At 54.3% G+C, this 16,588-nt stretch overlaps 2 protein-coding genes and 1 long non-coding RNA gene across 4 annotated transcripts in view; 2 read left to right on the forward strand and 1 right to left on the reverse strand.

Moving 5' to 3' along the window:
* The first annotated feature begins 11,281 nt into the window (after nucleotides 1-11,281).
* Nucleotides 11,282-14,470, forward strand: LOC105522731. The gene is made up of 3 exons (XR_001003491.1): nucleotides 11,282-11,888; nucleotides 13,419-13,501; nucleotides 14,042-14,470. It is a non-coding gene; the product is annotated as an uncharacterized LOC105522731 (long non-coding RNA).
* MRPS2 (mitochondrial ribosomal protein S2) lies at nucleotides 13,067-16,561 on the reverse strand. Of its 2 annotated transcripts, XM_011957320.1 has the most exons (4): nucleotides 16,360-16,561; nucleotides 15,749-15,878; nucleotides 13,573-14,201; nucleotides 13,069-13,140 (listed from the first exon to the last, which is right to left on the reverse strand). In XM_011957320.1, the coding sequence occupies exons 1-3, from the start codon at nucleotides 16,550-16,552 to the stop codon at nucleotides 13,610-13,612; spliced, it is 915 nt and encodes a 304-aa protein (XP_011812710.1). In that variant the 5' UTR covers nucleotides 16,553-16,561; the 3' UTR covers nucleotides 13,069-13,140; nucleotides 13,573-13,609. The 2 variants fall into 2 exon arrangements, with proteins under 2 accessions (XP_011812708.1, XP_011812710.1); XM_011957318.1 differs by having other exon boundaries at nucleotides 13,067-14,201.
* LOC105522729 (chromosome unknown open reading frame, human C9orf116) overlaps nucleotides 15,988-16,588 on the forward strand; it is a 6,487-nt gene continuing 5,886 nt past the window's right edge. Inside the window, exon 1 of the mRNA XM_011957317.1 lies at nucleotides 15,988-16,092. The gene's annotated coding sequence lies outside the window, so the exon portion shown is untranslated. The remainder of the gene's footprint in view (nucleotides 16,093-16,588) is intronic.

Here is a 16,588-nt window from a genome sequence, read left to right on the forward strand (position 1 = left end):
GGCTTGTTTCTGAGCTGAAATAGTCAGGATTAGGACAGTGCACCACGGAGAAAGTGCCCGGATGTGCTGGTACCTGCAAATCATGAGGAACGGAGGTAGCGTGAATTGCACGTTCTTTTATTTGGATTCTTGCTACTCCCACGTTACTGTCAATATTTTTTCCTGGAGTTTGAAAAGCAAATGCCCCAAGGCAAGCACACAGGGTGCAGGGGTTGTGGTGTCCCGAGGGTGGGGCTGTGGGCAGGGCCTGGACCCCCCGCACCACGGCTCCTCCTCTGTCCCTGGGCTCCGTCCTCCTCAGTGGCCTGCAGGGCCTCTGTCCACTGCCGGGCCACTGACTAGGCTACGGAGAGACGGTGACGGTCAGGCTGCTCGGATCCCCTGGGCTAGAGGAACACGGGAGCCTTTCAGCCACCCCGTTGACCACCTATGAGTCAAAGGCAGAGCGGCCGCCTGGTCACGGAGGATGAGCAGCCCCTCGCCCCGTCTCCTGGAGGCTGGCGCTCAAACGAGTAAAACCAGGGAATCCTGGGATTCTTCCTGCCCAGACACAATGCCCTCGTGGAGTCGCTTCCTGACACGCATTTAAAGGACGCACTCTTGTTATAAATCTTAGCAAGCTGGAAGAGGGGAGAAAATCACTTCCAATCCCACCTCCCCAGTGACTCACTCGCGAGTTGGAACCGTTTCCTTCCTGTCTTTTTTCTAACAGAGCGTCTTGCGTGGATGCGGTGGCATAGATGTGTCACCTGCAGCAGGACGAGCCGCAGACAAAGCTCCTCAGACACCGGATTAAAGAAGGAAGAGGCTTTCTATTCGGCCGGGAGCGTCGGCAGACTCGTGTCTAAAGAACCGAGCTCCCCGAGAAAGAAATCCTTGGCCTTTTTAAAGGCTTACAACTTTAAGGGGTTCACGTGAAAGGGTCGTGATAATTCGAGCAAGCGTGGGAAACGTGACTGGGGGCTACATGCATCAGCTAACAGAACAGAAAGTTTTACATACATGCTTTTTTTCATACAGTGTCTGGAATTTACAGATGACACAAGTAGTTTAGGTCAGAGGTTGATGTTATTATTTTACTTTTTTTTAACTCCTAGGGCCGGGTGGTGGTGCCAAGGTTGTCTGGTTGTTTATCTTACTTTTGTTTCTTTCTCTTTCCTCCTGTCTTGTGAACTAGGCAAGGTGGGGGAGGAGGGCAGCAGGAGTAGTAGTGGTCTCCTTCCTTACACCCACCTGGGACCGAAGGAAGCCACAGGAAGGACATCCACGGACCTTGTGGCATCTCTCCTGCACCCTGCACTTCCCCGGGACCAAAACCAAGGGCAAGGCCAGCCGTAGTGGGCAGCAGCCCCTCTGCTGGACATGCTGCCTTCTGCCCCAAGGCCAAGGCTCCAAACTCTGACCCCCACTGAGCATCTGATTTCCTGAGTCCCCCTCCAAGGGCTCCGGGATTTAACCTCGAAGTTCCTCCTGCCTGAGTCTGTGTGTTTTAGACCCACATGGCCTCTGTCCGTGCCCTGCGTCCACCCGGCCGCTGCCATCCTTCAAAACCCAGCCCAGTCCCACCTCCTCCGGGAAGAAGGGGCCCTGCCTGCCTGGCCTCCAGGGTGTCTTGGGCCAGGGCAGCCGCAGCGGTCCCTGCATGTCCCCGTCACAGGTGGGTGCCTGTCCTGAAGGAGCCCAGTCATCCTGACAGGCCTCAGCCCTCTCTGGCCACCCAGGCTCCCTCGCCCCTCTGGGCTGGGCTCAGCAGAGGCTCTTGGGGCTCAACTGGGCTGAGCGGAGTCGCGGGTGGTGGAAGAGAGGGGCACTTGGCCATGGGGTCCCAGGGCGTGGCAGGGGGCCCCGGGCACATTCGTGGAGGGGCTCCTTCCCGGGAAAGGTCGCGCTGTGTTTGTGTTCCGGCTCTTTCTTCTGCCTGAGTTCCTCCGAGGCCCTGGCTTATCTGAACACAGGACCCTGTGTGCCACAGCATGCACCATGTCACGGTGAATGTCACACAAACAGAAACGTGCCTGGAGGCCACCTGGACCTGTCTTCCTGCCCATCACCTGCCAAGGTGATGCTGTGGACACGGCCGTCCCCACCTGCTTCCCCACTCATGGAGTGCCTCATGGGCTCAACATCCCCCTTCCAGAAGGCTGGTCCCTGGAGGGGAGTGGCAGGCAGTGCGGCCGGCATGGGGTCCATGAGCCAGGGGGTGGAAGAGGCCCCGTGACACGGGGAACACACTTAAGCTCCTAGCCCAGCTCTTCTCCTGGAGGACCGGACGCCCTCACTCTGCAGCTGGGGAAGGAGTGTGCAGGGGGCTTGAGGCCAGCACGGGAACAGTCCCCCAAGTCTTACTCCGGGATCGGCACTTTCCTGGAAGATCCCAGGAGTAAGGAGAAGGAAGAGCAGTGGGGAGGGAGGGAGGGAGTCCCAAGCCAGGTGCCACAGAGAGGGGGCGGTGTTCCTCTGTCCAAGTCATCTCCTGGGAAACTGAGGCCCAGCCAGGCAGAATCAGGTTTCCTGGCCCCAGATACCACCTGCCACTCAGGCAGCTGCCACCTGGGAGGCTGGAGATGTCTGAGGTGGGGCCTTCAGATCAGCAGCCACGTGGAGGGAGGCCACGTTCCCTGTCCTCCCACCTGCACACATACCCTCCCCCAGGTGAGCTCCAGGAAGTCCCTCTCTGGGGTGGGGTTGGATGCTAATGTTCTGTGCAGCTCTTTGGTTCAGTGAGTCCTTTTTGGTGAAAGGGCTCAGAGATGCAGCTAAAGCCTGTACCAGCCTTGCACTTCCACGAGGGAGCTGTTGCTCTCGTGCCCCTTTCACGGGAGAGGAAGGTGAGGCTGGAAATGGTGAGTAAGGGGCCGAGCTCACTCAGAGGCTGCACGACCCCGGCTCACACCCGCCAGCAATGTTAAGAGGCACTGGGAGCTGAGAAGGGCTGAGGGCGCCACGCCAGGGGTGGACCAGGTCCGACCTTCCCCCTCCTCTGAGGCTGTCTCCTTCCTTCCTGTGTTGGCCTTTGGAGCCCCCAGTTTCAGCGTCTGTCACGGACCCCACCGCCTACCCAAGCGCTGCTGAGGAATTTAACTCCGGCTTTTGAATTTTCAGTGCCTTCTGATTATTTGTAGTCTCAGAATCAGAAGAGGCTACTTGCCCTAAATGGAACACGGTATGTTTGCATTTCAGATAATTATACATTTGTGAGAAAAAAATGCAATTTGTCTACAGTCACCCCCTCCATAGAAAAGAAAAGAAACTGCCCTAGGAATTGTGACTGGGCTGCCGTCAGGTGTGTAACTGATTTGGGGATAAGTCTCCCATCCCTTTGCTTTCCACTTCTCTGTGGCCCCCGCAGCCTTCTGGGCAGGTGGCCTTGGCCTTGTGAGCATCACATATTTTGGGGGCGTTTCCTGGGCATCTGGTAGACCCACAGGTGAGAATGGCCCCAGGGGTCCTGGACAGATGTGCACACTGGGACGATGTTAGTGCAGGAGGTCAGGGCCCCGTTGGGCCTGTTGGTGGCCCACCCAGTATCCATTCCCCTCCCTGCATTCCCCCCACATACCAGCATCCTCATGGATGGTGACCACGCTCCCCGCTCCAGGGCGCATCTGGTTGATCTAACGGAGCCCAGTCCCTCTGGTCTGTGATTGCTCTGAAATAGGCCAGGGAGCCTAGAGAAGAAACACCCAAAGGGCATCTGAGAACCACAACAGGGGCCCTAGTTGGGATGAGCCAGCCCTGGGGACCTTGAGAAGAGAGGCAGGAAGCACCCAGTTCTTGACGCCATCACAGAAGCCTGCCCCCACGCCTGTACCCCAGCCACATGGGCCACGCAGGGCCAGGCGGGCTCAGCAGTGTGAGGCGAAGCATGGTGCCTGGCGTGGATGCCACGTGTGTTGAGCTAACTGTGCTGTGGACAGGGCACTGTGGACAGGGCACAGCAGACAGTCAGGGGATGTGGTAATGGGAGGGGGAGTGATGACTGGTGTGAGCGCCTCTGGAGAGGGTCGTGATGGACAGGGAGAGGTCAGGGAGGTGTGGGGGCTTGGGACGGCCACCAGCCACGTCAGAGCAGCGTGGCTGCTGATTCCCAGCAACATGGAATGAGGCCTCTTGGCAAAGCAACAGGATGTATCTTTGAAACGGCAGTAGCTGACCTTTAAAACAATGGCAAGTCATGCCTGTCTCAAAACGTTTAAATCCTCGCCTCAAACCATTACGTGGCTCATTGCACCCGTGGAAAGCCAACATCAATACCTGCGTGCATACTGGCCTCCCTGGCTTGGCTGTTTTATGGGGAAATGGGTCTCAGTCATGCAGCTCACTGCACCCCTGAAAAGCCAACGTCAATACCTGCATGCACACTGGCCTCCCTGGCATGGCCGTTCTTTGAGGTCACTGGCTCGAAGCCCCCAACACTGCCAAACGGGGAACCTGGCAAACCCAGGAACTCCAAGGCTCAGCTCAACAGCCACACCCTTCCGTAGGCCAAAGGAAGCAAGCGCTTTCTCTCTTCTCACTGTTCTCAGGGATTCATTGTCTTAGTTTCTGTTTTTTGTTTTGTTCTGTGTTTTGGGAAGGGGGCCATGTCACAGGTTACTATAGAAACAAGCCCCGAACTAGATGGGTGATGAAGCTGTTACTTCTCCTGGAGGCTTTGATCGACTTGAACCGATTGTGGGGCCCACTCTTTAGAAAACAGGCGCTTTTGCTCTGGGAACACTTTTAAGTTCTTTCTTCTTCCTTTGCCTCAGTTGGAGGCAGCATCGCTTCTGAATCACCTCTGATCACTTCCTTTTAACAGCTTTGTTGACATATAGTGTATACATCATAATGCTCATCCACTGTACGATTCAACCACTCTTAGTACATCTACAGGCCTGAGCAGCCACCAGCACCATCTAGCTTTAGCATGTTCCCACTACCCCAGAAAGATCTCTCATGCCCCTGAGAAATCAATTTCCAATCCCTTCTCCAGACCCTGGACACACGAATCCACTTGCTATCTCTAGAGACTTCTCTATTCTGAACATTTCATGGAAGTGGGATCATACGCATGTGACCTTTTGTGTCTGTTTTTTTTTTTTTTTTTTCCCTGAGTATACTGTCTTTTTTTTGTTTGTTAGTTTGAGACAGAGTGTCACTTTGTCACCTAGGCTGGAGTGGAATGGCGCGATCTCAGCTCACTGCAACCTCCACCTCCCAGTTCTATTGATTCTCCTGCCCCAGCCTCCGGAGTAGCTGGGACTACAGGTATGCACCACCACACCTGGCTAATTTTTGTATTTTTCGTAGAGACAGGGTTTTGCCACGTTGGCTGGGCTGGTCTCGAACTCTTGACCTCAGGTGATCCCCCCTGCCTTGGCCTCTCAAAGTGCTGGGATTATAGACATGAGCCATCATGCTGGGCTGAGTATGCTGTCTTCAGGTTCATCCGTGTTGCAGCGTGTGTCAGACCTTTATTCCTTTTCATGGGTGAACAGTGTTCCATTGTATGGATACAACACATTTTGTTTACCCATTCACCAGTGGATAGACATTTTGGCTTTTTCTACTTTTTGGTTATTATGAGGAATGCTGCTATGAGCATTCAGATACAGGACATATGTTCTTTACTATCTTGGGTATATGACTAGTTGTTGAACTGGGGGTCATCAGCCACACTACGCTTAACCATTTAGAAAAATTTTAGAAAAATGCTGCATTGTTTTTCACGATGGCTGCACCATTTCACACTCCCACCAGCAATGTGCAAGGGTGTCAGTTTCTCCATATGGATGACAATACTTGTTATTGTCCTTTTTTTTTTTTTTGGACTAATGCCATTCTACGCAGTGTGAAGTGGTGTCTCATTGTGGTTTTGATCTGCATTTCCTGAATGACTCATGATGCTGAGTGGCTTCATGTGCTTACTAGTCACTCATCCTTCTTCCTAAGTGAAAAGCAAATTGAGGGTGAATATGCTTCTTGGGTGAAAAGCATATTCAATTACATTTTACTTTTTATTTTTAGTTTGAGTTGTTCGTCTTCTTGTTATTAGTTGTAAGAGTTCTATCAGATGTATAATTTACAAATATTTTCTTCCAGTCTGTGGCTTCTCTTTCATAATGGGTATTTCTTGAATCACAAAAGTTTTAAACTTTGATGAAATACATTTTTTTATGGATTATGATTTTGATGATCTATCTAAAAACTCTGGCTGAAGTCCTGAAGATGTTCTATGTTTTCTTCTAGATGTTTTATACTTTTGGCTCTAACATCTAGATTTACGATTCATTTTGAGTTAATTTTTTAGTATGAGGTATGGGCCTAAATAAATCTCTTTCATGAGGATATCCAATTATCCCAGCATCATTTGTTGAAATTCTACTGTTTCCCTATAGAACTGCCTTGGCACCTTTTCAAAATCAACAAACCATAAATGTCAGCGTTTATTACTGGACTCCAACTTTAGTCCATTGATCTTTGTGCCCATCTTTATGCCAGGATGACACTGTTCTGACTGATGTCACTCTAGGAAGCTTTGAAGAGAGAAATGTAAGTCCTCCAACTTCATTCTTCTTTTGAAATAATGTTTTGGTGTCTCATATACATTTTAAGATCAACTTGTCAATGTTTGGAAACAAGCACATCCAACTGGGATATTCTTAGTGATCGAGTTGAATCTGTACATCAGTTTGGGGATATCTGCCACCTTGACAATACCAAGTCTTCTAATACCATAGAGTATCTCTCCATTCATTTACAATATCCTTAATTTCTCTCAGCAGTGTTTTATATTTTATAGTTTCAGTATGCAAGTCTTCTTCGTTAAATTTGTTCTTTTTTTAAAAAAAGGTATGTTTTTCTTTTCAGGGATGTTGTGATTGGAATTGTTTTCTTGCTTTAACTTATGGATTGCTTATTACTAGGATAGAGAAACTCAGTTGATATTTGCATATTGATCTGGAATCTTGTGACCCTGCAGTACTCATTTATTACAGTTCGTTGGTGATTCCTTAGGATTTTTGACACACAGGATTATGTTTTCTGTTAAGAAAGGTCATTTTACTTCTTCGTTTCTAATTTTGAACTTTAATCTCTTCTTTAATTCTTTTTTTATTTGTTTGTTTCTGGTTTTGGTGCTGTTGCTTGTTTGTTTTTGTTTTTTTTGCCATATCATACTGGCTATAACTTTCATATACTCAGAGGGCTGTGCTGTTAAATACATAGACATTTATAATTATTTTATCTTCCTGAATAATTAATGGTCTCTTCATTATGAAATTCCCCTCTTTATCTCTAGTTAACACTTTGTCTTAAGGTCTGTTTTGTCTGATATTAATATAACTCCTCCTGGCCGGGCCTGGTGGCTCACGCCTGTAATTCCAGCACTTTAGGAGGCTGAGGCAGGCGGATCACCTGAGGTCAGGAGTTTGAGACCAGCCTGGTCAACATGGTCAAACATTGTCTCTATTAAAAAAATACAAAAATTAGCTGGGCCTGGTGGCACACACTTGTAATCCCAGCTATTCAGGAGGCTGAGGCAGGAGAATCACTTGAATCCGGGAGGCAGAGGTTGCAGTGAGCCAAGATTGTGCCATTGCACCCCAGCCTGGGCAACACAAGTGAAACTCCGTCTCAAAACAAAACAAACAAAAAATATTGATATATGTATAAAACTACTCCAGATCTCATGGTTATGGTTTGCATGGTACTTGTTTTCCCATCATTTTGCTTTCAACCTATTTTGTGTTATGAATATGAAATGTTTCTGTTCTAGGCTCTAGCTAGCATAAAGTTGGATCTTGTTTCTCATCCACAGTGTCAATGTCTGCCTTTTGATTGAAGTATGTAATCCATTTACATTTAATTTGATTATCACTATGGTTGGATTTCTCTCTGCCATTTGGCTATCTGCTTCCGGTATGTCTCATGTCTTTTCTCCTTTCCTGCTTCCTTTCGTATCAAGTAGATACTTCTTTGAATAATTTTTCTGTCCCTTCTCTTTCTCCTCTCCTTGAGCTCTGATTATGTGAATATTAATATGTTGATTGTTTCCCACAGGTTCAAGGCACTGTTCATTTCTCTTCCTTTATTATTATTATTATTTTTGAGACAGAGTCTCGCTCTGTCGCCCAGGCTGGAGTGCAGTGGCGCGATCTCAGCTCACTGCAAGCTCTGCCCCCTGGGTTCACGCCATTCTCCTGCCTCAGCCTCCCAAGTAGCTGGGACTACAGGCGCCCACCACCTCGCCCAGCTAGTTTTTTGTATTTTTTTAGTAGAGACGGGGTTTCACCATATTAGCCAGGATGGTCTCGATCTCCTGACCTTGTGATCCACCCGTCTCGGCCTCCCAAAGTGCTAGGATTACAGGCTTGAGCCACCGCGCCCGGCCTCTTCCTTTATTATTAACTTCTGCTGTTAGTCTTCAAACTGGATCATTTTTACTGATCTACCTTCAAAGTTCCCTGATTCTTTCCTCAGATCTGCTGTCAGTCCCTTCTAGTGAATTTTCATTTCGATTATTAAACTTTTCAGCTCCAGAATATCTATTCAGTTTTTAAATTAATGAGTATCTCCTTATCTATTTTCTCTGAGTCATTTTCATCATATTTTAATTCTTAACATGGCTTACTTTAATTCGTTTTACTTTGAATTCTGGCTTCCTAAGTGTTGTTCCTGGGTCACCGTATCTTAGTGATCAGCTAATACCTGGTCAGAGGTGGTGCCCAAATGCCTTGAGCCAGTGGGTCTGTGTGTGGGGTGGGGAATGCATTCGAGGTTCTGGCAGTTTACCAGTCTGCCCTGGATATTCTTTTCTTCTGGGCCTTCTCCTGTCTCCTCTGCACATGTGTAAGTCCTCACATTTAGCCAAGAATGAGTAGATAGCTAGGACGCTAGGACCCTCTCTGGTCTTTCCTGAGTGGACACAGCCCTGCACATGCGCAGAATCTTCTAGATCACCAGAGGCATGTGGCAGCTGATCAAGGTTCATGTGTCTGTCTTGTTGTTTCCTGATTCTCACTCAAGATTCTGGCTAGTGTGCCTTGGATCTGGGAGAGCTGGGGTGGCCATGCTGCTGCTGACCCACCCATGTCTCCTCAGCCCACCCGGGTCCACCTGCAGCTGGGGGAGCTGGTCTCCATCAGGCCACGGCATCCCCTGAAACGCCTGCATGTGTCCTTCCTGAGGGGTCTCTCAGGCACCACGGGGGCTTCCTCTCCTACACACTGCACCAGCCAGCAGAGCAAAGGCATTACTATTCCAGGGCTAACCCTCCATCCATGGGGACAGAGCCCATCCAGGTGGGACCTGGACTTCCTGTGAGGCTGAGTGGGGTCCCCACTGCAGGATTTGTTCAAGGTCACTCACCAGCTTCCCACCTCCAGGCCCACCTTCCCAGGTGATCCCTCAGGCTTCCTGGGATCATCTGCAGCAAACAACATGTCTCCACATCCCTGTCTGCTTTCAGAGACCCAAACTCCGCCAAGATTCCACACTGGCTGTGACCAGAGCAGGTGTCTCCACCTTCTGGACACGAGTGTCCTCATCTGTAAGATTTTCCTTGTGCTAAATCATGGAAATATTTCAAGAAAATTGTGGCTTTAAACACCTTCAATAGAACAAAAGCTGTCCTGAACATTTGCCTCGGTGGCTCTCCACATTCTGTTCCTTATTTCTACACTGTTTAATCAGTGTGTACACACAGTCATGGGTTCAGGGAGGTCCGGGAGGGCAGCTTCATGTTTGCTGAATGAATGAGCCCCAACCGGCTCCTTCTCAGGTATCTGAGTGGCCCTTGGGCTCTTCAGCCCTCCCCAGAGGGTCCTGCTCTGCTATACCCAGGATGGGAACCTCCCACATGGAACCTGGAATGTTCTCTACAGGTGGGAAAACTGCTTTGCACTTACAAGTGAGGCCTGGGGCAGAGAGTTTCCCCATGGAGGGGACAGGAAAATCATAAATAAGAACACAGCCCGGGCAGCCTGTTCCCCAGAGCCAGGCGTGAGCAGAGCGCTCTCCATGGCCCATCCCACCCAGACTTGACAGCAGCCTCACTAGGTCCTCTTAGCTCCCAGTTCTCACACAGACCAACCGAGGCTCAGAGGGGTGAAGTGGCATTGCCAAGACCCACAGTCGGTGGGTGTGGGAACGAGGAGCCCCTGTGTAGTGGAGCAGGACATGCTCGCCTGTGGAACAGCAGGTCCAGCGTCTGTGGGGTGGGGGCAAACCTTCCACACGTGCCCAGGAAAGCAGGAACGAGGAATGGTGGCTGCTCTGCCCCCAGGTGACGCTCTAGCTTCTCTGTGGAGCTTGCGTGGGGACTCCCACCCTGCAGGTCTCATCCAGGAACAGGGCTGACTCATTTTCATTCTGGAGTGGGCCAAAGGGAGGATGGCCCAAACCTGAACACGAACAAAATACAGTTGCTCATCGCCATAATATGAATTGGAGAAGTCTAGGAAGAATTTCTTGGCTATTCCTATAGAAATATGAAAAGTCACTTTGCACCTGGCCAAGTTGGGGCCAGATGGTGGTGCGGTGAGGGCAGGAGGAGGCCTAGGGTGCTGGGATTGGGACTGTGGGCCGCTGGAGAGGCAGAGTCCTGGGAGGACCCTGGGAGCCACCTGGGGGCATCTGGGCAGGAGGCCTTCCCAGCCACTCAGGGGCCCAGGCTGTGGAGACCTCCCCAGGACACTTGCACCCCCAACCAGCGCTGGCCCTTGTTGGTGTTGAGGAGCCCCTGTCCCTCACTTGGGGAGACAGTGGGGGATCCCCCCTTGGCCAGTGTCCTGCGTGGAGCTCTGCAGAGACAGTGACCTAGGAACATCAGAGCCGGGCCCCGCCCTTGTCGGTTCTGCCCACCTGACCTTCCACTCCCCGGATCAGCCACAGAGCCATGTCTGCGCAGACCTCCAGCCAGGATGACATGAGATCCATCTCAAGGGCTGGGGCCCACATCAGCAGAGGGCATCGGCTGGCCCAACTGGCCTCCATCCTCATGGGCCCCTAGGCCCCTGCCCCAGAACCCTGCTCTTGCCCAGGGCAGGCCCTCCCCCCCTCCTATCCCCTCCCCCGACATACCCAGGGAGGAGTGCAGAGGATCAGAGTGGAAGCCTGGCCTGTGCTGACAGAGGGGGCTGCCCTGAGCTCCTCCAGGCAAATGGGGATCCTCCGGGCCTCAGGGGTGGGAGTGGCCCAGCCTCGGCAGGGATGGAAAGGCTTCTTGGCCCTACCCACCCCACCCTGCCCTGAGCCGGCTCTGCCAGGCCTGTCCTCTGGTGGCTGCCTCTGGTCTTCCCCACCGTCTGGAACACCAGCTGGTCCAGGCACAGTCCTGCCACAGTCCTGAGAAGGCCACCTCTAATGGGGCCTGCAGGCATCGTGGCCAACGGAGAAAACGGCTGGGGGGCCCCTCTCCCCAGTACTGAGGCAATTCCCTTGCCCTTCCCCAGCCTCAGGCACTCTCACCGTCTCCTTTGGCCTCTTCTGAGGGCTTTTGGGGTTCATCTCCAGGGTGGAAAACTTGGAGGGCCCCGCCTGGCAGAGTCAAGGATGGGGTCAGCGAGACCACATCCCCTTAGCCCTCAACCCTTGTTTCACCCAGAGTCCCTCAGAATCCTGGGACGTGGCTCTTTCCACTTCCGGAAGGGGCCCTTAGGCCCACCCTGGTTGTCCCAGCATGGCCCCCACGGCCTCTGCGCTGCACCCTTCCCATCCCTCCCTGCTCCTCATGGTCACCGGTGCCTACTTATCCACTGGGTCATCCCTTCAGCCAGGGCCCCTCCTGCCCTGGAAGCCCAGCAAGTGCCCACTCGTGGCTCTTCAGCGGGTCCTCGCCAGCCTGTGCGGGGTGCAGGGGCCAGTGGGAGGAGGACAGCAGGAGCCAGGCAGGTCATCGGCACAAGGTAATGGGGACCGGTCGGGACCCAGGGAGCCTGCCCGGGGCTTGCCAGTCCCCATCATTCTTACAAGGTTTCTTGGGTTAGCGACAGTGCTGCCTGGCCTGCTCACTCCACCTGGCTTCAAAATTAATGGCCATAAGAGACCGCCCCATCCCTCCTGTGTTTGCACCCCACTGTGTCTCCTGCCGTCTCAACCCTGGGCCTGCCTGCAATGCCCTCCCCCGCCGCCAGTGGCTTAGCAGGGAAGGGCCTGGCCTGCACAAAAGGTACAATGGCCTCTCTGGCGGGAAGCCCAGTCGCAGCTAGAGGGGCACCTCCTGGAAGCCCCCCAATCAGTGCCCAGTGTTTGATACTGCTGCCTCATCTCCGGGGTCCTGGCTCCCCACAGCTGGCCTCCCCAGCACGGTGGGACAGGAGACCCAGCTCAGGGTATCTCACCTGCACACCCTGAGAGGGATTCTGGGGGGAGCCCTGGAGGGGCCCTCACTTCACCTGCCTTTATACAGCTGCATCTTCAGACTTCGGCTTTGCAAATGAAAGCCATGCTGGCCAGAGACCAACCTGAAGCTCAGCTCCCTGTCCTGCCCACATCACAAACCCGTGACACCCCCGGGGACCCCTACCATGAACCCCTCGCCAGCCTACCCCTGAAGGGACAGGGATGGATGCTGGACTCCGGCCTCCCATCGCCCTGTGCTGCTCTTGCAGGGCAGGCCTTGCCCTACCCGGGGCACCAGACTCCATACAGCCTTGCTGCCCGGACTCTGTCGAGATGGCTCCTTGGGTGGTCAGGTGCATGGGGGAGAGGGGCCTATGTCCTAAGCAGCTCGGGATGGGGCCGAGAGGAGGCCGCAGCTTGTCCCAGGAACACGGCTGTGTTCCCACAGGTGAGGGGTGTTAAGCGTCCCTGTCAGTACGTACCCATCTTTCCTGAAACTGGGAACACACCAAGCCTGTTCTGATGAATGAGGCTGGCTGGGCTGTGGGCTTGTCAGGAGCTCCACTGCTGAAGACGGTGCCCTCTAGTGGCAGCTGGCACCTCTGCTGACCTCATTCATGCCCCTCACACACACAGTGCCTGTCCCGTCTCCCATCACTGGAGCCCCAGTGCATGCCTGAAAAAAAAGCCACACCACATGGATGAAAGCAAACACACTCGAGGCAGAACCCCAAACTCCAAGTCTCATTTTGCCCAAATCTGAGTTTTATTTTCGCTGGAATCAGGTCCTCTGGCCTGGCTGTCCCACCAACCCAGCTGGGAGCCTCCGAGCAGCTTGCCTGCAGCATCTCATTACAAAACAGCCCCCTGGAACCAGGCAGCCAAGGAAGCAGCCCACCTGAAAGGCATTTAGATTGAGAAGAAAAACTGCACCTTCCTGACAAAGGTCAGGGGTCAGGGTGAAGGGAGGGCTGCTCGGATCACAGGGACAGCAGCGTCTTCCAGCAGCTCGGCCACACCAGCCATTGAGGTCCTAACTGCAGCCAAGGGGCCGCTGTGCGCACATCGCTCACCCTCTGTGCTGTTTCCCACAGAGCAAATGCGGATGCAGGGTCGGCCTGCTCAGCCACTGGTTCTGAGGCGGAACAGCGGATGTCTGCACTGTGACGTCAGCTAAGTAAGTAACAAGGACTGAGGATGCCGCTGCTGACCCAGGGCTGGGGAAGGGGACTCCCAGCTCAGACAGGCTTGGCTGTGGTTTGCTTTGGGAGGAGCTGAGTGAACATCACAGGGAGCGGCTCACGTCGGCCCCAGGAGGGCGGGCTGGCCCCTGGCTCCCGGGCTCCTTCTGGGCCTGCAGGCGATACAGAGCCTCAACCTGCCGCCGCTTCTCCTTGGCCCGGGTGATGGCCGTCTGGAAGAGCCTGCAGTAGAGGTGCACGGCCGGCGGGGAGTCGTCGTTGCCGGGTACGGGGTAGGTGATGAGGCAGGGGTTGCAGTTGGTGTCCACGATACCCACTGTGGGGATGTTCATCTTGGCTGCGTCTCTCACGGCCACGTGCGGCTCAAAGACGTTGTTGAGCGTGTGCAGGAAGATAATGAGGTCCGGCAGGCGGACTGCGGGGCCAAAGAGGAGGGGCGCGTTGGTCAGCAGGCCGCCCTTGAAGTAGCGAGTGTGGGCGTACTCGCCACAGTGGCGGGCCGTGTTCTCAATCAGGTGCGAGAACTGCCGGTTGCGGCTTATAAACAAGATGATGCCCTTGCGGTAGGCCACATGGGCGGTGAAGTTCAAGGCCAGCTGGAGGTGCGTGGCCGTCTGTTCCAGGTCGATGATGTCCTGGTCCAGGCGGCTCCCAAAGATGTATGGCTCCATAAACCTGCCAGAGACCCCACCAAGGCAAGGGGGATAAGAGTTCACCGGGCCAACTCCACTGGCCCCTTGCAGGAACACAGACGCCCACCAGGGACTCCCGAGTTCCTCTTCAGGGGCACTATGGGCTGGGAAGCACAGTTTGCAACGCTCCCTGTGTGGACAGACAGCAGTGCAGACCTGTCCAGGCCACCCCTCTGCATGCCTCGTCGCATGGCTTAACTCCTCCGACTCTCTACCTCTTCCCGAGGGAATTCTAATAGAACTGACCCCATATGGATGTGTGGACATCCAACATGACACCAAAAGGACATTCAGCCCCGTGCGGCTCACGGGGCAGCCCCCTCCGTCACTCTCCTCTTCCCGAGGCTTTGAGGACAAGGCCCCGCTGGGGTTGGACTTAGGGGGGTGCTCTGGGCCAAAAGCATTAACGAAATCAGGGCAGCAGTGGCCAAGCCTGGGAGGAGAACCCTGATCCAGGGAACTGGACTGCTGCTGGCTGGGGCTGAGGAAGAGCAGGGCATGGGAGACACCCCTGCCTCTCGGTGCGTGGCAGGCGAGTCATCCACGTTTGCGGTTCCCAGGTCCTCACCTTCAGTCTACTCCCACTGGGTTCTGTCCCTTCCTCTCAAGCAACCCTGCCCATCAAGACACTGGCGACCTCCATCTTGCCAAAGTCACACCCTTGAATTCACTTCTCAGTAGCATCAACAGACAACCACATCCCTCTACCCCTGGCCGTCCTTCTTCACTGACTCCAAACACTGGAGTGCCCAGGACTCCACCTCCGACCTCCTTTTCTGATGCTCTGCAAACAGCCACAAGCCCCCGATGCTGCTGGCTCCCTGGGAGCCCATCCCTCCTGGTACCCGTGTGACCTCTCCACTGGGGCAGCAAAGAGTTCACACCTCATAGGAACAAAGCTTGTGATGGCCCACAGGTCTCCCCTGGTTTTCACCATCTCAGTAACCAGCACCAGGCTCCAGGCAAAGAGCAGGTGTTTGATCCCTTTGGCCCGAGCCACCTCCGACCCCAGCCCAAGGCCCACTGGCTCTACCCCGCTGCCTCAAGTCCACCTGCTGCTCTAGCTCTTCTGCTGTTGCGATTTAAGCCCCACCACCCTCGCCCTGGACACCCACACCAACTTCCTCCCTGGGCTCCCACCTGCCCCTCCCATCCCCTCTCCCCACAACAGTCAAAATGACCATGTGAGAATACAGGACCAGTCACTCCTCCTCCCCACAGCCCAGAAAACCCTGCCCAATCCAGTGGGGGCCAGCCTCACAGGCTGAACCCGTGGAGTTCTGCATCCCCCAGGAGGCCTGCCCTACTAAGGGCCGTGAGCACCACGCCAAGACACACAAGAGCCCCCGCCAAGCTGGGGAGTGGACTGCTGCTTCTGTGTGGGGCTCCGTGTTCCCATGTGGAGGAGGAAGGGCTGTAATCACCTAAAACTGACACAGGCCAGTTCAAAAGTGGCCCTAGAACCAGGGCAGGTCCCAGGTCCCAAGCCCTCCTGGGAACCGCTACAGCTCAGATGGGGGTGTTACCTACCTGTGCCGACAGCCAGCTTTGTGTCCCAGATGCACTCGGGCATCAAAAAGGCTTCTCACGGAAAACAGTTCCTTGACATTGAAGAAGTCAGAGTGCTTGAGGGGCTCATTCAGAATCTTGTCGTTGAAATCTACAGCAGGGAGGAGGAGCGACGCTGTGTCTCCCACCGGTGGCAGCAGAGACAGGCAAAGCGCAGTTCCCACCCACCCCTGCTCCCAAGTGCCTCCTGTGACACCGCGGTGGGCAGCCGAGACCCCCTAGCCCCAGGAAAGACCTGGAAGCACAAGGACCTTTTCAGGAAACAGAGGACTGGAGCCAGGTTCTGATCCCGACCTTGCTCCTGGGTGAGCCTGGTCGAACCTGGTCAACCCCGTCCCTTGGTCTTACTTGGAAGACAGAAGAGAAAAAGAGAGGGGCCCAGCGGGTTTCTCGGGTCTTTCTGGCACCTCCCCACGTTGTGGTCTCAGGTGGCCAGCACGGGAGTGGGAGGAGCCCGGCCGGGCGCGCAGTTTCGACCACGTGCAGCGCCCAGGCCCCTCCGGGGTTCGCATCTCCCGCGGCTGCCGTCCTCTCCTCGTTCCCACCTGACTCGGCTGGGCGCCCAGTGTTACCGGTACCGTCCTCGGACTCGCGGATCACAGGAGTCGCCGCGCTTCCAAGCGTCCTGCGGCTCGGCCGAGTAGGCCGGGGGGTCGCCTTCCCGAGGAACGCCAGCCAGCGCGACGGGGCCAGGGCACCTGGGGGGAAGCATATAGAGGTCCTGGCGCCGCGTCCCGGATGCAGCACGCCCGCCCCCCACCGCATCCCCAACGGATCCCCTCTGCGTCCCCGCGCCCTCCT

This window comes from Colobus angolensis, unplaced genomic scaffold, assembly GCF_000951035.1.
Source record: "Colobus angolensis palliatus isolate OR3802 unplaced genomic scaffold, Cang.pa_1.0 Scaffold44, whole genome shotgun sequence".
NCBI classification, from domain to species: Eukaryota; Metazoa; Chordata; class Mammalia; order Primates; family Cercopithecidae; genus Colobus; species Colobus angolensis.